The sequence below is a fragment of the Microchirus variegatus genome (genome assembly GCF_963457635.1).
Source record: "Microchirus variegatus genome assembly, chromosome: 21".
Lineage (NCBI taxonomy): Eukaryota > Metazoa > Chordata > Actinopteri > Pleuronectiformes > Soleidae > Microchirus > Microchirus variegatus.
In genome coordinates this window covers 242,302-260,985 of record NC_139822.1, presented here as the reverse complement: position 1 = coordinate 260,985, position 18,684 = coordinate 242,302, and the positions used below count along the sequence as shown (strand labels likewise).

At 41.8% G+C, this 18,684-nt stretch overlaps 2 protein-coding genes across 2 annotated transcripts; one reads left to right on the top strand and one right to left on the bottom strand.

Annotated features, from left to right (window-relative positions):
- Positions 1 to 1,866: 1,866 nt before the first annotated feature.
- Positions 1,867 to 12,613, top strand: LOC310942761 (b(0,+)-type amino acid transporter 1; the record flags this gene model as incomplete). Its single annotated transcript, XM_083908192.1, has 6 exons — positions 1,867 to 2,565; positions 10,508 to 10,641; positions 11,815 to 11,944; positions 12,015 to 12,139; positions 12,225 to 12,312; positions 12,383 to 12,613. 6 exons carry the CDS (start codon positions 1,867 to 1,869, stop codon positions 12,611 to 12,613), a joined length of 1,407 nt encoding a protein of 468 aa, XP_083764318.1.
- Positions 12,614 to 13,792: 1,179 nt separating this feature from the next.
- On the bottom strand, positions 13,793 to 18,380 carry adprs (ADP-ribosylserine hydrolase). The gene is made up of 6 exons (XM_083907467.1): positions 18,088 to 18,380; positions 17,170 to 17,266; positions 16,720 to 16,927; positions 16,015 to 16,202; positions 15,778 to 15,878; positions 13,793 to 14,701 (listed from the first exon to the last, which is right to left on the bottom strand). The coding sequence occupies exons 1-6, from the start codon at positions 18,284 to 18,286 to the stop codon at positions 14,328 to 14,330; spliced, it is 1,167 nt and encodes a 388-aa protein (XP_083763593.1). The 5' UTR covers positions 18,287 to 18,380; the 3' UTR covers positions 13,793 to 14,327.
- Between the last annotated feature and the right edge of the window lie 304 nt (positions 18,381 to 18,684).

Here is an 18,684-nt window from a genome sequence, read left to right as displayed (position 1 = left end):
TGCAACTGGACACATGACAGAGGAATTACATTCATGTTATATATTTACAGATCATGTAAATCTTTATGAGGTCTGTGACATTACTCCAAGGCCCAGCTCATAACTGCCATTTCTCTTCCATGCTTTCTATTAAAATAAATGTATACAGTATTTCCATTGTGCAAGACTGAGAGTGTTTTTTTCTTTCTTTTTACTGATCAGAGGAAGGATCAGACCTCCCATGTTAAATCTACACAGGTGGGCTGTTCCTCTGCATGTTCCAGGAAAAAAATTTGCCTAAGATGTTTTGTGCACTTTTAATAAATCTCTGGGCTTTTATCTGACTAGGGGTAGACCGATTATCGCCCGGCCGATTATCAGTGCTGATATTCGGCATTTTTACACATATCGGTAGATATCGGATTATCTGCCTTTTTTTTTTTTAATCTGATGGCTGATAAGAGATCGTTTTATTTATTTAATTAAAATCAAAGTTAACTTTATAAGAGATACTGCTGACCCAGGGAACTCCCTGCACATTTTGTCTTTGTTTGAACTTAAAACAAAGTGAAAGATAAAGTAACATTTCAGTTATAGTGACATTTTGCAAAACTGTTTACTGTAAAAAAAAAAAATGTTTATAGTACAACATTTTTTACTGTCGATAACTTTAGGGAGCTATTTATTTGTTTAAGTTTTCATTTAACTTAATAAGACATGCTGCTGAGCCTGGGAGCTTCTTGCACTTTTTATTAGAATTTTAAAACGAATTGTCTATGATCAAAAAAAAAAAAAAAACCTTTAACATGTTGAAAATCTGAAAAGCTGTTTAATAAGCATATTGGAACGCTGCAATGGAATGGTTTCCGATCAAAGCATATAAATGTGTTAGAATGGCCCTGTGAAAGCCCAGACCTAAATCCAATTGGGAATCTGTGGAAAGACTTGAAAAGTGCTGTCCATCTAATCTGACTGCACTTGAGCTATTTTGCAAGGAACAAAATACCCCAAAGGACAAAAGTAATCTGACTTATTGCAAGAAGATTGTGACTCAAGCATCCTCTGAATATAGTTTCATTGTCTGGATCGCATATCTTTATTATAAATGCTGTCCACATCTGGATGCCAGGTATGAGGAAAGTCAGGATGACCCTGAATTGAGGCTTCAATTACACAATTGCGACAGATATTCAGGCTTGAATGAGGAAGGAAAGTGTTTATTGTTTTTTATGTGACATATCTTTTAGATGTCAACAAACACTTAAGTGTTTTATTAGGAAGATCATAAAAAAACTGTTACTTATTAAGATGATGTGAACAGTGCACAAACTGTGATTCACTTTATATATTTTTCTTTGAAAATGCTATAATCCTGATTTAACAAGTAATTAGTCTTGCAATGAAACAAAGGTGTGATGTGTTGTTTTCCAGCTGAAGCACTTAAGGTATTTTAAGCCAAAAGAATTTAAAGTCGTACTTCAGATGCTAATGCTCAGCTGACGTTTGATGTTACTGACTCAAAAGAAAAGTTCTTACATTAATGCACAATGGTTTGGTACATGATAAACAGAAAAATCGGAACTCCTGGGTCATGTCCACATGTTATTCCTCTGTGTGAAGGATATTAGTGTTTGAAAATAGTTTGCCACAAACTATTTATTTATCTTTATACATATGAGAGAAGTGGAAAAGTCAAAGAAAGATGGAGAGCCATCACGGCAACCAATACAAAGCAAAACGGCCTTAAATATAGTCCATATCTTATGACCAATCCTCGTAATTATTAACTCACAGGCTAGCTGTTAAAGTGACTTTGGCCACAGAATTATAGTGCTTTCTCCACTGGCAAAAGTGTCAGACAACAGATGGACTGGAACAGTTGGGATTATGGACAACAAGGCACAGAATCTCAGTCTGAAGCGAGAGGTCGGCCTGGCAGGCGCCGTGTCCCTCATTGGAGGGACAATGATTGGATCTGGGATCTTTATGTCCCCACAGACGGTGCTTTACACCATCGGCAGCCCTGGAGCCAGCCTGGTGGTGTGGGCATGCTGTGGTTTGCTCGTCATCCTGGCCTCTTTCTGCTATGCTGAGCTGGGCACTGTCATAAAGGAGTCGGGGGGAGAGTACATCTACATCTTCAGAACCTCAGGTCCAGTGGTCGCTTTCCTGTTGATCTTCAGCTCTGTGTTATTTGTGAGGCCTGCTGGTATCGTTGGCATTTCATTGAGCTTTGCTCAGTATGTCGTGGCTCCTTTCTACCCAGACTGCCCCCCTCCAGTGATCGTGGTGAAGTGTGTGGCTGCAGCTGCAATTATAACTCTCGCCACCGTGAACTGCATCAATGTCCGTTTTTCAATGTCAGTCCAAGTGTTTTTCATGGTCACCAAGGTTTTAACCCTGGTGGTCATTATAATAGGAGGATTGGTGATGCTCGCCCGAGGCCATGATGAAAACTTCAAAGACTCTTTCGAGAACACAAATGTGGGCATCAATTCCATTGGTATTGCGTTCTACCAGGGACTGTGGTCCTACGATGGCTGGAATAATCTGAATTATGTGACTGAAGAGCTGAAACGTCCAGAGGTAAGTAAAGGAATGCAGTAATTCACTGGAAAGAAGAATAGCCAAGTTTACATGACACAGCTACTACACAACACAATAAAAAGCTAAATATGGAAAAAAACTACCGGCCAAAAGTCTGCTTGCTGAATGAACAGTCGCTGTCTTTGTCTGTCCACCAGCTGCTCTTTCTGTCAAACAATATAAAGTTATAGTTATATCGGTTTTCTTTGGAGGAGTTGATTTTTATCACTGTGGACTCCATCATACAACCATAAAGATTGGGATGGAATAGATATGATTATATTCATTCCTTTAAGTTGGTAAATAAAGCCTTCAGGACTCATGGGTCTGTATGTTAATCATTTAACAGGCCTGGAAGGAGGGTCCCTGTAGTAGAAATTGTGTACCAGTGACATCAGGGCTGGCACTGGTAATGACTTTTATGTCAATAAATAGTTGAAGAGCTGAAAAACTGTGAGTAGTTTTTTGGGAAGCAGCTCGTCTCAAAACAATGGAGAGCGGTGAGCAGAAGCTCAATCTGAAGAGGGAAGTGGGGATTGTTGGAGCTGTGTCATTCATCGCTGGAACCATGATAGGATCTGGGATCTTCATAAGTCCCCAGTATTTGCTATCCACCATTGGCAGCCCTGGGGCGTTCTTTATTATGTGGGCTTGCTGTGGGTTGATAGCCATGCTGGGGGGGCTCTGCTATGCTGAACTGGGCACAGTGATTTCAGAATCTGGAGCCGAGTATATCTACATGCTACGGACAGTAGGGCAAGTGGTGGCTTTCATGTACGTCTTCAGCTTTATTGCTGCCATGAGGCCTGCCAGTGCCACAGGAATCGCTCTGACCTGTGGGGAATATATTGTGGCCCCTTTTTTTCCTGGCTGCACCCCTCCACAAGTGCTGGTGAAATGTGTGAGCGCAGCAGTTATCTTGATGCTTGCCATTATTAATTGTCTGAGCGTGCGCATGGCCACTGCCATCCAGGTGGTTACCATGGTGGTCAAAGTGCTGGCACTGGTGGTGATTGTACTTGGAGGTGTTGTGATGCTTTTCCAGGGCAACACACAGAACTTTGAGAACTCCTTTGAGGGAACAAACCTTGATGCCAACTCCATTGGTCTTGCTTTGTATCAGGGACTGTGGTCCTATGATGGCTGGAACACTTTGAATTATTTAACTGAAGAGCTGAAACACCCAGAAGTAAGACTCACAAAGTTACATTTTCTACTATAAAAATCCTATTTTTCTTGTTGTTTGTTGTTTGTGCAATCGCTCCTTCTACTCCCACAAAGATGTTTTATTTTTGAGGTCATACATCCTTTTTTATGTATATAGTGGACATACACTACCGTTCAAAAGTTTGGGGTCACCTATACAATTTTTTTTGTGTTTTCCATTAAAAGTCACACTTTTATTCATCAAAAGATTTGCAAAATGAATAGAAAATATAGTGAAGACATTGGCAAGATGAGAAATAATGATTTTTATTCAAAATAATACTTTTGCCCTTCAAACTTTCGTCAAAGAACCAGCAAAACTGTTTTCAGCCGTGCTAACATAATTGCACAAGGGTTTTCAAGGGTTTTCTAATCATCCAATAACCTTCTAACGCGATTAGCAAACACAACGTACCATTAGAACACTGGAGAGATGGTTGCTAGACATGGGCCTCTATACACCTATGTACATATTCCATTAAAACCAAACATTTGCAGCTAGAATAGTTAAAGCAAAAATAAGGACATTTCTAAGTGACCCCAAACTTTTGAACGGTAGTGTAAGTCGCACAGGTAAACCAAAGAGCTGGACAAACCACACTGAAGTTAATTTTAAACTTAAATCACCTACAATAAACACTTTACAGACCCATAAACTGATTAAAATCATCTATGATGTGTTACTCCCTTTGCCCTCATCATTGTCTGAATACTTCTTTACATGAGTGTCTGCTCTTGTTCGTTGCCTGGATTTTGTTCTCTCGGTTTAGCGTAGCAATGGCGAGCAAACGACCCGGAGGTGTGAAAATGAAACGAGAAATTGGGCTAGTTGGCGGTATAACGTTTATTTCGGGAGCGATGATTGGATCTGGTATATTCATGTCCCCGCAGTATTTACTGGCCTATGTGGGAAGCCCTGGAGCCAGTCTGCTGATCTGGGCTCTGTCAGGATTTGTAGCTATGTTTGCAGCACTGTCCTACACAGAGCTCGGCACTGTCATTCCTGAATCTGGTGGGGAGTTCATCTACATTCTGCGAATATTTGGCTCATTTCCTGCTTTCTTTGCAGCAATCACTTTTACCTTGGTTGTGAAGCCATTCGCCGCTTCAGCAATGGCAATCAGTATCGCAGAATATGCCACAGCGCCTCTTTACATGGACTGCCCTCCTCCACAGCAGGTAGTCAAGTGTGTGGCTGCTGTGGCTATACTGGTTGTTTCCATAGTCAATTGTTTGAGTGTCCGTGTTGCTGTCAGAATCCAGGTGGTCTTCCTGGTGGCCAAAGTAGTGACATTGACACTCGTAGTAATCGGAGGGCTAGTCGAGCTCACCCACAGCAGTACCGTCATCGTAGAAAATCTCAACATTGAGAATGCATTTAAAGGGACCCAGGTCTCTTTGAGCACTCTAGGAATGGCTTTTTATCAAGGACTCTGGTCTTATTCTGGTTGGAACAACTTGAACTATGTTATAGAGGAGCTGAAGAGACCAGAGGTGAGCATATGAAGTTGAAGTGTGCGTTTTTGTTTGTCTGCAATTGTATGCAGCAGTCCCTCAAGTCACTTGACAGATCAATCATCATCCAGGATTCATCATTCTGTTATCACTGATCATCAGTGTGTGAAATGAGTACCAGTAATCCCCTTATTCATATGAGGTCTGTCGGTATTACTACATAATTAAATCCTAAAATATGAAAATCTTCAGTCAGTAAGATACCACAAGATGTAAGTTCACATGTGGGGTATTTGAGCTTCCTCTATTGGAACATCAGACATACTGTTCTTCTATATATACCAAGATATGTGATGAAAGTGGAGTCACTGTTTATTCAGTTGTGTTGCAGTTCTGAGATGTGTTGACAGTAACAAGAACCTTGTTCTGAAATGGTTCACCTTCATAGAGAAATGAGAAGGTAAATAATTGACTTCCTATGGTTTAATTGTCTGTTGGTTATTGTTCATAGCTGTCACACAGTCACCAGCTTAAGCTGAATGCATGAAGGTAACAGGGACTTAAATGTGGACTATGACTTAAAGGTGAAGGTACAGAACCATTAAGTTGTGCTTCACAGTTGTCTCACCTACTAAGTCAGGGTTTGGAGAGGTTTTTATTTTTATTTAGGTAGGGTCATATAAATGCTTTAGAGTCTGTGTTTCTCAAACCTTTTATGTAGGGATCAACTCTAGTCTAACATTGCTGAATGTGCCATCACTGTAACATTACTTATTATTTGAAAAGGTAAACCAGACATACAGTTTGTTTGACAAATGAATCACAGCTTCATTTTATATGAGCATTAAATGAGGCCATAGCTGAGTGTTTATAAAGGCATTTTGTATATGATTTTTACATACACATAGTGGCCGATGGGTATCGATCAGTGATTCACGATACACAGAAAAATCTGAACAACTGGGTCATGTCCACCTGTTATTCCTCTGTGTGAAAGTGTTAGTGTGTGAGGATAGATTTCCCAAAGCTACCGTATCTTTAACAGGCTTTTAGCTTCAACTTCTGACTCTCCTGAAACATGAGAGGAGCAGAAAATTCAAAGAAAGATGCAGGGCCATCACAGCAACCAGTAATCCTACTAACACATCAGATGCAAAGCAAAACAGACTTAAATATAGTCCATAGTATGACCATCCCTCATCCATCCATTAACTACCACTTTATCCTTTGTCCTAGGGTCCTGTGCCTATCTCAGCTGACATAGGGTGATAGGCAGGGTACACCCTGGACAGTTTGCCAGTCCATCGCAGGGCCAAATATAGAGACAAACAACCATTCACTCACACTCTCACACCTACGGTCAATTTTGATTGCAGATTTGGGGATTAGGTCAATTCACCTAATCCCCAAATCTGCATGTTTTTGGACTGTGGGAGGAAGCTGGATAACCTGAGAACATGGAAACTCCATGCAGAAAGGCCCTTGTTCCAACCGGGGTTCAAACCCGGGTCATTTTGCTGCAAAGGCAAGAGCGCTAACCACTACACCAACCGTGTGGTGCCTATTGTATTACCGATCCTCGTAATTATTAACTCTCTGGCTTGTTGTTAGAGTGACTTTGGCCACATGATTATAATGCTTTCTCCTCTGGTAAAAGTTTGGGACAACAGATGGTCTGGAACAGTTGGGATTATGGACAACAAGGCACAGAAGCAAGAGGTCGGGCTGGCAGGAGCTGTGGCCCTCATTGGAGGGACAATGATTGGATCTGGTATATTCATGTCCCCGCAGTATTTACTGGCCTATGTGGGAAGCCCTGGAGCCAGTCTGCTGATCTGGGCTCTGACAGGATTTGTAGCTATGTTTGCAGCACTGTCCTTGGCAGAGCTCGGCACTGTCATTCCTGAATCTGGTGGGGAGTTCATCTACATTCTGCGAATATTTGGCTCATTTCCTGCTTTCTTTGCAGCAATCACTTTTACCTTGGTTGTGAAGCCATTCGCCGTTTCAGCATTGGCAATCAGTATCGCAGAATATGCCACAGCGCCTCTTTACATGGACTGCCCTCCTCCACAGCAGGTAGTCAAGTGTGTGGCTGCTGTGGCTATACTGGTTGTTTCCATAGTCAATTGTTTGAGTGTCCGTGTTGCTGTCAGAATCCAGGTGGTCTTCCTGGTGGGCAACGTACTGACATTGACACTCGTAGTAATCGGAGGGCTAGTCGAGCTCACCCACAGCAGTACCGTCATCGTAGAAAATCTCAACATTGAGAATGCATTTAAAGGGACCCAGGTCTCTTTGAGCACTCTAGGAATGGCTTTTTATCAAGGACTCTGGTCTTATTCTGGTTGGAACAACTTGAACTATGTTATAGAGGAGCTGAAGAGACCAGAGGTGAGCATATGAAGTTGAAGTGTGCGTTTTTGTTTGTCTGCAATTGTATGCAGCAGTCCCTCAAGTCACTTGACAGATCAATCATCATCCAGGATTCATCATTCTGTTATCACTGATCATCAGTGTGTGAAATGAGTACCAGTAATCCCCTTATTCATATGAGGTCTGTCGGTATTACTACATAATTAAACCCTAAAATATGAAAATCTTGAGTCAATAAAAGATACCACAAGATGTAAGTTCACATCTGTGGTATTTGAGTTTCCTCTGGTAGAAAATCTGACTGTTCTTCTGTATATACCAAGATATGTGATCAGAGTGGAGTCACTGTTCATTCAGTTGTGTTGTTGTGCAGTTCTGAGATGTGTTGACAGTAACAAGAACCTTGTTCTGAAATGGTTCACCTTCATAGAGAAATGAGAAGGTAAATAATTGACTTCCTATGGTTTAATTGTCTGTTGGTTATTGTTCATAGCTGTCACACAGTCACCAGCTTAAGCTGAATGCATGAAGGTAACAGGGACTTAAATGTGGACTATGACTTAAAGGTGAAGGTACAGAACCATTAAGTTGTGCTTCACAGTTGTCTCACCTACTAAGTCAGGGTTTGGAGAGGTTTTATTTTGGTAGGTTGAAATAAATGCTTTAGAATCTGTGTTTCCCACACCTTTTGTGTAGGGATCTACTCACTATACAACTCGTCATTATAACATTGACAATTATTTGAATAGGTAAACCAGACATACACTATGTTTGCACACCAGTCCAATCCTACAAGATCAAATAGCAACATGAATATTCTTCATTTTTGTTTTTTGTGAGAAAAGAAAATTCCTTTTCACATTTGTGTCATTTGTAGCCTGTTATCTGAACTACTGGGTCCATGATCAAGCCTCGTAATTATTAACTCTCTGGCTGGATTATAGTGCTTTCTCCACTGGTTAACATGTGAGACAACACATGGTCTGGAACAGTTGGGATGATGGACAACGAGGCACAGAAGTGAGAGGTTGGCCTGGCAGGAGCTGTGTCCCTCATTGGAGGGACAATGATTGGATCTGGGATCTTTATGTCCCCACAGATGGTGCTTTACACCATCGACAGCCCTGGAGCCAGCCTGGTGGTGTGGGCATGCTGTGGTTTGCTCGTCATCCTGGCCTCTTTCTGCTATGCTGAGCTGGGCACTGTCATAAAAGAGTTGGGTGGGAGAGTACATCTACATCCTTATGACCTCAGGTCCAGTGGTCTTCAGCTCTTTGATATTTGTGAGGCCTGCCGCTGGTGTCGTTGTACTTCAAAATCTATTTTGGTTTGTTTCAGCTGCTCTTTATATGGAACCCCAGACATTTGCAGAGCTTACCTGCCCTGTTGCAACACCTCTGCTCAAGTGCACGTGTAAAGTGCATCTTACAGAACAAATTAAGTGTAACAATCTGAGAAAATGTTCAGTCTTTTGGTTCATTTTTGACATCCTTGTAACTTTGGCTGCATTTCGTAGGGAAAAACAACAACTGTTTATTCACTTGTGTTGTGTCTGCACTTCTGAGATGTGCTGACAATAAGAACCTTGGTCTGAAATGTTTCACCAAGGTAAATAATTGACTTCCAATGGTTTAATTGTCAGTTGGTTATTGTTCGTAGCTGTCACACAGTCAGCAGCTTGAGCTGAATGCATGAAGGCAACAGGGACTTAAATGTGGACTATGACTTTAAGAGGAAGGTGCAGAACCATTACATTGTATTTGGTTTTTGTGAGAAAAGAAAATTCAAGCCGGTTTCTTCTTCTTAACACCTACGGTCAAATAAAACAAATAAAACATAAAAATGTGTGACCTAATAGACCTAAGAACAAACAATAAAACAATAAAATACTAGAAAATAAAACAACACAAATAAACAAGTCATACAATAAAACTATAAAAAAAGATTAAAAACCAACGTCTCATATTGGGTCAAAAGCCAAAGCGTTAAAATGGGTTTTATGATGTGTTTTAAAAGTGGAATAAATGCTATTAATGGTCAAAGTATCAGCGTTTGCATGGTGGCAGCTATCTTGGAATCCCATGTCGGAGTTGGTGAGGTTGCAAGGTTGAGTTTAAAAGTTGGAGATCAAACTTTGGGGATGTTTCCTGTATAAGGAATACACGTCAGAAATTCGGCTTTCCAACTACAAATGGAGCACACCACTGCACTCGTAGAAATAAAAGTGCTAAGTAGAACCATATAAGGTTTTTTTTTAATCTGAGAAATTTGGAGGGTTCCACCAAGAACCCTTTTGAAATCCTTTATTCAGGAAAGGGGTTTTAGAGGGTTCTCTGGATCAAAATGGTTCTTACTGGAACCATTAATGTTACCAAGAACCCTTGAAAAACCCTTTCTTCGGGAAAGAAAATGGTTCCAGGTAGAACCTCAGCCCTTGTAGAAGGACCCTTTTGGAACCCTTATTTATAAGAGTGTACTTCACAGGCTATAGTTTGGCTAACTTTAGCTGCAATCTGTTCCTTTGTGTTTTCTTAACAAAGCAGGGGCCGGTTCACGTACATCCACCTGTTACTTTACCAAAAGTTTGTTTAACTCCAGCCGTAGAATTCACTTGTGAATGAATAACTTCCTGTGTGGACTGAGGGAATGTCACCGGGCGACACAAGCTCTTAAAACACTACTATGCTTAAAAACAGTTGCATGGAGCTGACAGTCTTGTGTGAACAGTGTGTTTGTTGTTATTTTTGTAGTTCTTCATGAATATTTTCTTATCAAAAAGATATTATATTATGATATATTTAATCTGAATGTTTACACTACACTATGTTCAGGCAACACAGGTTCACTCATCATGCAAACCTGCATATATTGATCCAAGTCTGTTATCATTGTTTTTTTGTCCCAGGTCAATCTTCCAAGGGCTGTTGTGATAGCCATTTCTCTGGTGACTGGCTTGTATCTGCTGGTGAATGTGAGCTATCTGACAGTAATGACGCCGAAAGAGCTCATGTCGTCCAACGCAGTAGCAGTTACCTGGGGGTGAGTGAGTGCTCGATGCTGATCATACACATACGTAGTGGTTGATTGGTCTAGATCAGAGTTCAAGAGGGGGCCGGTCATATGAAACTAAGTCCAACTGTGTGGGGGGGGAAACAACTATTCGGGTGATACTACATCATGATAAAGCAGTAACGACAACTGTGACACTATTTTTGCATAATTTCTAAATAAAAGTGTTTGTTTTGATATGAACGAAGATGGCCCATGGGCTGAGTTTGAGACCTCTGGTCAAGATTAATTGTCTGACATAATATTTATGTCATAGCAAAAACAATAAGCAACACCAAAGGGGCTTTCATTTTCATTTGCACACATTTTTAGAAATCACTAATGACATTTAGGGCCAATTCCAATTCCTATCTTAACCCTCAATCTTAACCCTCAAGCTCAACCCTTAATCTTAACTGTCCCTCAAAACCAAGTGTTGAGGGTTATTTTGCCACTTAGAAATGGGACACCCCTTACATGCAGATACGTCTTCAGACTGTGGGGGGCAGAATAACGCGAAAGCTGCGTCCAGTCTGTCAACTCCAAAAAAGAAGAAGAAGAACACATTTATGTCATTCGTAATAACCTAGTTAGTTATAAGATGATACTCATACAAATACCACAACCACGGACATATTCAGCTGAAAAGTTGCCACACACCACGGCTTATTGAAAAGTAAATAATAGCCAATGATCGTTTGTCCGCACCGGCCGGCTATTGACAAAAGATCGTAAATACGTTTTTGCAACAATGATGTAATTAATCCATAAAATGGGCCTAAACTAAGATAATACAATGGCTTCCATATTTTTTATATCTCTATTAACAAAGAAAATACTTAATTTATAGCTTACTCGTCTTGATGCTTTCGCCGCCATCTTTGTTCTGTCAAACCACGCAATGCATTCTGGGCAGCCCTTGCTCCCAAGGGTGGTCTCGGAAAATCTCACTATTGAGGTCGATACAGCCCTTAAACTTGCCTCTCAACTTAATTTTTCTGAGAATCGGGACAGCACTTGCACTAGCGGGAGCTCGCATTTTTGAGATTGAGGGTTAAGCAAGGAATTGGAATTCACTAAATCTATAAAATGCACCAAGGTTTCTGATTTTGCTTTGAAGGTTACTGTTGCAGCTAATGTGAAAGCTTCCACTTTCCCACACAGGAATAAGGTGTTAGGCAGCTGGGGGTGGATCATGTCTGTGGCTGCAGCATTATCTGCTTTTGGTTCGTTAAACGGCACCTTCTTCAGTGGTAGTCGTGTGTGCTTTGTTGCTGCCAGAGAAGGACATATGGTAAGAATGTTTTTAAGTTCTGAGCTTGTTAGATGTATGTGGTTGTCACAGAGTTGTGTTTGTTTTGTAGCCGGACATTCTTTCCATGGCTCACGTGCACAGACTGACTCCATCCCCAGCTCTGATCTTCACCACCATCATCTCTCTGGTTGTGCTGATCCCTGGAGATTTCCAGAGTATCGTCAACTACTTCAGGTAAAGGCTGGCTCTGCATTTGTTTATTGATTTGTTAAGTTAATCATCATTGTTGTTTGACATTCATCTTCATTGCTGTTGTCAGTTTCACTGCCTGGTTTTTCTATGCCATCACCATGTGTGGACTCCTCTATCTCAAGATCAAGAAGCCAGAACTCCCGAGGCCGTACAAGGTGAGTACAAACTCATGTGTGCAGTAGAAACACAGAATATTGTAAAGCTTATTTCTTCCTCTGTCCACAGGTTCCCATCATACTCCCCATCCTGGTCCTTGTCGCAGCAGTATTCCTTGTGCTGGCCCCCATCATAGATAGTCCTCAGATTGAATACCTCTATGTATCTTTATTTATTTTCAGTGGAATCCTTGTCTATATACCCTTCATTCATTACAAGCTCTGCCCAGGCCTGTTGACAAAGTTAACATTATTCCTGCAGCTGTTCTTAGAGGTTGCCCCAGCAGACAAAAACCTGTGATTTCCAGGTGTTGCTTGTTAATTATTATATGTCTATACGGCTGTCAAATTTAGGAAAAACTTTTTTAGCCAAGGCTTAATAAAATCTGTCTGTTTAAAGATCCAATGTGTAACTTCTGTCACCAAAACACCACTGCCGTGTTTCCATCAAGTAGACCAGTTCGGTTTGGTCACCATTTCTCTCAAATATTGTTCACAAATCTGTCTAAATCTGTGTTAGTGAGCACTTCTCCTTTGCCGAGATAGTGGCTTGGGTTAGGGTTGGGTGAGGGTTAGGATGTGTTGTAGGGTTAGGGTTATTGGTGAGTGCCTTAGGATGGCCACAATAAAAGACGACTCTGAAATGTACAGTTTATCTTTATTGGGGGGGTCTGGTCAGAAAACCAGACAGTATCCGCATGGAGTTGATGAGGCTGCTGATTGTGGCCTGTGGAATGTTGGTCCACTCCTTTTCAATGTGTGAAGTTGCTGGATATTTGCAGGAACTGGAACACGCTGTCGTATACGCCGATCCAGAGCATGACATGTCCGGTGAGTATGTATTTGAGAGTTCAGATCTTGAAAAATTAGTATAAGTATATTCTCATTACAAAGCTTGACATCTTGTCTCCATCTTGAAACTGCAACGCTAATTCCGCAATCTTGTAGACCCTCCCATAGAGGGATGGGACCTCATTACTACAATGTAAACAGTGTCCGCCATTTTTGCTAACAGTTACGCTAACAGGACCAAGGGTCACTGGTGGGCACATAACAAAAAAAAAGATATTTCTCAACTCATGGGAAACTGAGATTAGGAAGCACAATTTTTCAAAAATAATACCTCTATTCTAATAATACAAAGCAAATGCAAATCAGTGAAGTATTCCTTTAATGGCATTGAGAAACATAATTTTGGCTTGATAAGAGTGATTTATTTTATAATGCACATCTTAAAAATGTGTTTTATGGTAGGTATAAGGTATAATTCCAGAAGAATTATCTAAGGTGGCCCTGACCAAGGTCACCAAATCCCCATTGCTTCCTGGGTGCAGATGTGATGTGTGTTTACTGCTACAGGTGTGTAATAATGATGGTTTATATTATGAGACTGATGTGTGTGTGACTGTAAGACATTCTCCTTCGAATTACCTCCCTGAATCAAAGTACCCACTCATACAGATGTATACATTTCATAAAGACATTTATTAAATAATTTTCCACCATGAGGATCAACCAAGACATGACCAAACACATAGTGCAACGTTCACAAAAGTTTTTTTTTCCATCACTGAACAGGACAGAGGAAGGGAATAGACATGTACAGTATTATAGGGCTGCAATTATTTCATTATGGATGAAAATAATCATCCTTTTCTCCATGTAGAGTTTACTTGTTTTGAACATAAGATGTCAGAAAAGGGTGAAAATGTGGACGAGTGTTTGACAAAACTCAAAATTACAACATTCCGATATCTTCTGTATTGTTTTGTTTACACTTTTAGTCCCAGAGAAGCAAAAGAAACCCAGAAAGAAATTATATTATAGTCTATAACCAAAGAAGTTTATTTGAGACAAAAAAACTGATTAGCAAAATTATTGGCAGTTACTTTAATAATCTATGACTGATTAATCGTTGCAGCCTGGATGTATTGCGTATGTATATGCCGACAAAAGTGTTTATTTAATGTGTGAGTGTCCTCTTTTAAAAATGTTATTTGAAGAATCACTCAGCCTTATTTTTTCTTCTCTGTACCATTAGACTTGTTTTCTGGTCTGAATTCATGGCTCTGCTCCCCGGCCACGCTCGCACTGCTCTGTAACGACTGGTGGTAGAGCATGTGAAGACGCTCTGCGTTCACGTCTGCGTCCTCTGTCCCCTCACAGCACTTTATCCACGACTGTGAGACGGCCGCGATGCCGTAGTGGGCCCCGGCGATGGCCCCAGCCATACAGGCTATGGTGTCTGTGTCCCCTCCAAGGGCAAGGCTGTATGCTATTGTCCTCTCCAGGCCACTGTAGTTCTCTGGAAGGCATTCACGTGGTTGCAGGCAGTGGAGGACACAGAAGATGGCAGTGGGGACTGAGTGGAGCGCTGCAATTCCATTACCTGAAAGGAAAGAGAAGTATAAAAACTGGTAAGACTTAAGTACATATTTTTAAGACACCACCGTAAACATCCATCTATCTTCTACCACCTTATCCTCACTAGGGTGTGTGTGGTGCAGTGAAGCAATTCATGTTTCTCGCGAGACCTCCTGAATCTGGGGACTCCAGGTCGGCGGCCCTGATCTTGCAAGGCTGATTTCCCGCAAGCAGACAGTGAAGGGAGTGGAGACACCCCCAATCTCCCCACAACAAGATATTTAAAGGAGCCATATCATGTCCTATTTCTCCAAGTTAACCTAGTTCCCTGGTGTCCTAATGAACATGTCTGTGTCATACTTTGGTCAAAATACCATAAGGATGAAGCACCACAGCAGTTCAATCACCCTGCCAAAACAGCCCTGTTCAGAACACTCCGTTTAGTAGTATCTCTTTAGGTCCACCTTAAAAAAAGTAAAATGAAACTTAAGGGACAGGAAATGACATCAGCCACAGAGGCTACTGGGAGCTAACAGCAGTTAGCATTTGGAAAAGTGATCATTTGCAGGCTCTAGCAGGCACATTGCCGTCATATAAGATAAGATAAATCTTCTGAGGATGGAACTCTGTGCTGCACCGTGGAGCCAAGAATATAACTTTTTGCGGACTTCCGGTTTTCGGATACGGTTGCCCTCATCAGCACTCTTCCGCGTTTTACGGACAAAGCAGAGCTCCGCAAGACAACAATTCCAGGAATTTAGCACATTGTGACGTCCCAATGAGTGCAGAAGTCAACATCACGTGTTTCATCTCCTGTACTTGGACTGAGGAGGACTGATGATCAAAAAGTTGATTGTGCATAATATGTCCGTACAGGGTAGTGACACACAGTCAGCATTTACGGCACGGTACATGCGTCAAGGTCTATTCCTGCTAGATTTTAAGTAGCTAAAGTCTGCATGTCTTGTGTTTTCAGTGAGACCATGCCTTAAGCTGATTCCTGGCTCTGGGGTGAGTGTCATGTGTCAGTATCTCATAAAACCACAAACACAGCAGACGAACAGAAAAAAAGTTTCAGAGGAATTGACAACAGATACTGACCCAGTTCTGAGATGACCTCCTCGATGCTGACCTTGCTCCTATCCATCAGGTCTCTAACCCTGTGGAGGCGCTCACAAAATGGTTTCTCTGCTTCTTTGAGGCTGCACAGACACACACACAATGTGAATCACTTGCACTGACTGACACTTGTCAAAGAATAGGTCTGCAAAATGTCTCTCTAGATCCAACAGACATGTGGATGACCCGACACTGATATATTAAACATGCAATACTCACATTCTGGCATCATTGCGCGTTGCCTCGTCTCCCTCCACTTCCTCCATCTCTGTGATGAGCTTGCTGATAAACTGCTGAGGTAATTCTAGCGCCCCCTGCAGGGAGAGGTGCACAGCTAACGCCTGGAGCACTGCTCCATTATAGCCCAGAGAGCATGAGTGGGTCAGCATGGCACCTGAACAGGCAAACTTGAGTGATATGGGGGGAAGAAATTGAGAAATTAGACCAAAACTTTTCAAAAGTAAAAAGTGAAGAGAAACATGGTTTATTAAGTTAGCTGAGCACATGAGATCTACAATAAAACCCTGAACCTGTGGTGAACTAAACACAGCGACAGTAACATACTTTTCATTCATGTAGGTAATAATTGAGTTTCATCCAGCTTAATTTCACGTTTTGCGTTTGTGGCTCTGTGCTGAGCTCCTCTGAGATGTACGTGTTTCATGTAGCTTCTCCATCTCTTAAACTGCCTGCTAATACTGACATGTTTTATTGCAGCCATTTTCAATTTCCCCTTCAGACTTTCCAATGTTTAGGTTTCTTTGCAGCGTGGGAAAAAGAATGATGACTAAGACAGTGACAGCGAATCCCAGAGCAAGAGAGAGGTTGTGGGGCTGGGACATCATCACTTTCCCAAAGTGGAATATGTACATACGTTATCAAGAACATGAAGTGGGTCCACACACATTGATGCCATCTGCTCACCCTTTTCACATCAGCCTGGCCAGGGAAAGCCAGTGCAAAAGGAGCAGCCCTCATGGCTCCCCCGTTCCCAAAGGAGCCCCGACCATTGTACTGGTTCCTGGCTGGCTGGTACACGTCACAGAGTTGGGGGGAAGAAAGCTTCTTCAGCACCTGGATCACTCCAGAACCATAGCCACGACCGGGAGATTCACTATATTCTTTAGCAAACCTAGAGAGAGAAATGCATGCGCTTCAGTGTGCTGTTGTGAGTCAGTGCTGTCCCTAATTTACTCAATGATCTTTTCAAGATATTACAATCTGCGCTTAATAAAGCATTTATGTGAAATTTAGGGGGGTTTGGGTGATATTGCATGTCACATTTTTCCTCTTCTGGTATCAATATTACCAGTATTGTAATGTAACTGGCTCATCCCCATTATTTGCACAACATTACAACTTGTGTTTCTTTACCTGCGAGCCATGTCCTGCTCATCGAAGCCTCCACGAGTGAGGAGAGACTGGACAACACAGCGGGCCATGGCTGTGTCGTCGCTGTACTCGAGAATACCTAAAACGCACAAACACATGCATGTTTGTATCAGACTTACCTTTTTAAAAAGGTCTGTTTTTGCCTTTCCCAGTCCTTTATGTGTTGCTTTCGTTAATCACTGGAGTAGCCGACTGAATCCCAGGTTCCTGGTTGAGCTGATCACAACCCTGGGCTTTTCCTGAACTAACACTCACCTGAGGACCTCTGCCCTTGTAACTATTCACAATTTTAGCTGGTTTCTATAAAAATATCCATTCACGGTGTTAATTAAATCTTCAAGCATCTCAGCAGCTCTCTGGTGTGGTTGCTTAGTAACGACAAAAGCCACAAAAGCACCAGCCCACAGGCAATTGATTAGAAACACCACTGGCTTCTTTCGTGAAGGTGAAGTGAGGTTTCACTCATATTATTTCTAAATGTTACCTTTTGTTGAATCTGTGTACGTTGGATTTATTCACATTTCCCCATTTCAGGTGTAATGACTTTTACTGCAACATAACTAGAGTTTTATTTTTTAACGTTCCGTTTTTTGCGCAAATCAAACATTGCGCATAGTTAGGCTGATGGAACCCACCTTGTATTCTGAATACATTAATAATGACAATTGTTTTTTCGGAAGGTGGGGCCCATTTTAGACCATTCAAGTTCTTTGAACCGCCCTGGTTTTGAACGATTTCACTCATGGCCCATTTTGATGCTATGCTGTGCAACCAAACCGTCTCTTTCACTAGTTTCTGCTAGGCCGTGGCTCAGAGATTAGCCATCGGTCATCAATACCGCTGTGTATTCTGAGTCTTTCTATTACGCCGACTGTTAATAAAACGAAAGCATTTACGAACCATCTCCTTTGGTCTCGTCGTCCAGGCTGTTCAGGTGCTTCAACACACTCTCCATCGGAACCTCCTCTGCGCCTTCAAACTCACCGCCGACACAGTCACCGACGACAGCGGCGACCAGCGCTCCCCTAAACCGGGACAAAGACGCTGGGGCCCCCGCAGCCGCCGCCGCTGCTGCTGCTCTCACCGCCGTTATTGACATTCCTCCACCGGTGAAGAGACGTCAGGCTACACCGAGAAAAAGCACAAAACACTGAAAACTCATTGGAGACAGTGGCCAGTTCCGTTACCGCTCGATTTTCCCACGACATGTGTCTGCAGTACCGGAGACCGCATATTCAGGCGGCCACACTTTTCCTTAACAGCGCCACCTAATGACTTGGATGTACCGGAGGCTGATGTTTTAGGCGGCTCGTTTCTGACTTAAAATGTGTAGTAACATTTCTTACGTACAGTACAATACAACATATGAAAGTAGGACAACATAATCAGTAATCAATATAAAATTATATTAATATATATATTATATTAATATTTCAAAAAGCTTAGCCCATGGCGTAGCCGCCTGAATCTACGGCTGCCTGTGCACTCAGTAAAAAG

What these genes read in the sequence shown, in the direction of transcription:
- adprs (XM_083907467.1), bottom strand. Translation starts at nt 18,286, where the DNA reads ATGTCAATAACGGCGGTGAGAGCAGCAGCAGCGGCGGCGGCTGCGGGG. An exon ending in GAGCAGGACATGGCTCGCAG is followed by an intron (nt 16,928 to 17,169) that starts GTAAAGAAACAC and finishes TTCTCTCTCTAG; the next exon opens with GTTTGCTAAAGAATATAGTG. An exon ending in GCCAGGCTGATGTGAAAAGG is followed by an intron (nt 16,203 to 16,719) that starts GTGAGCAGATGG and finishes ATATCACTCAAG; the next exon opens with TTTGCCTGTTCAGGTGCCAT.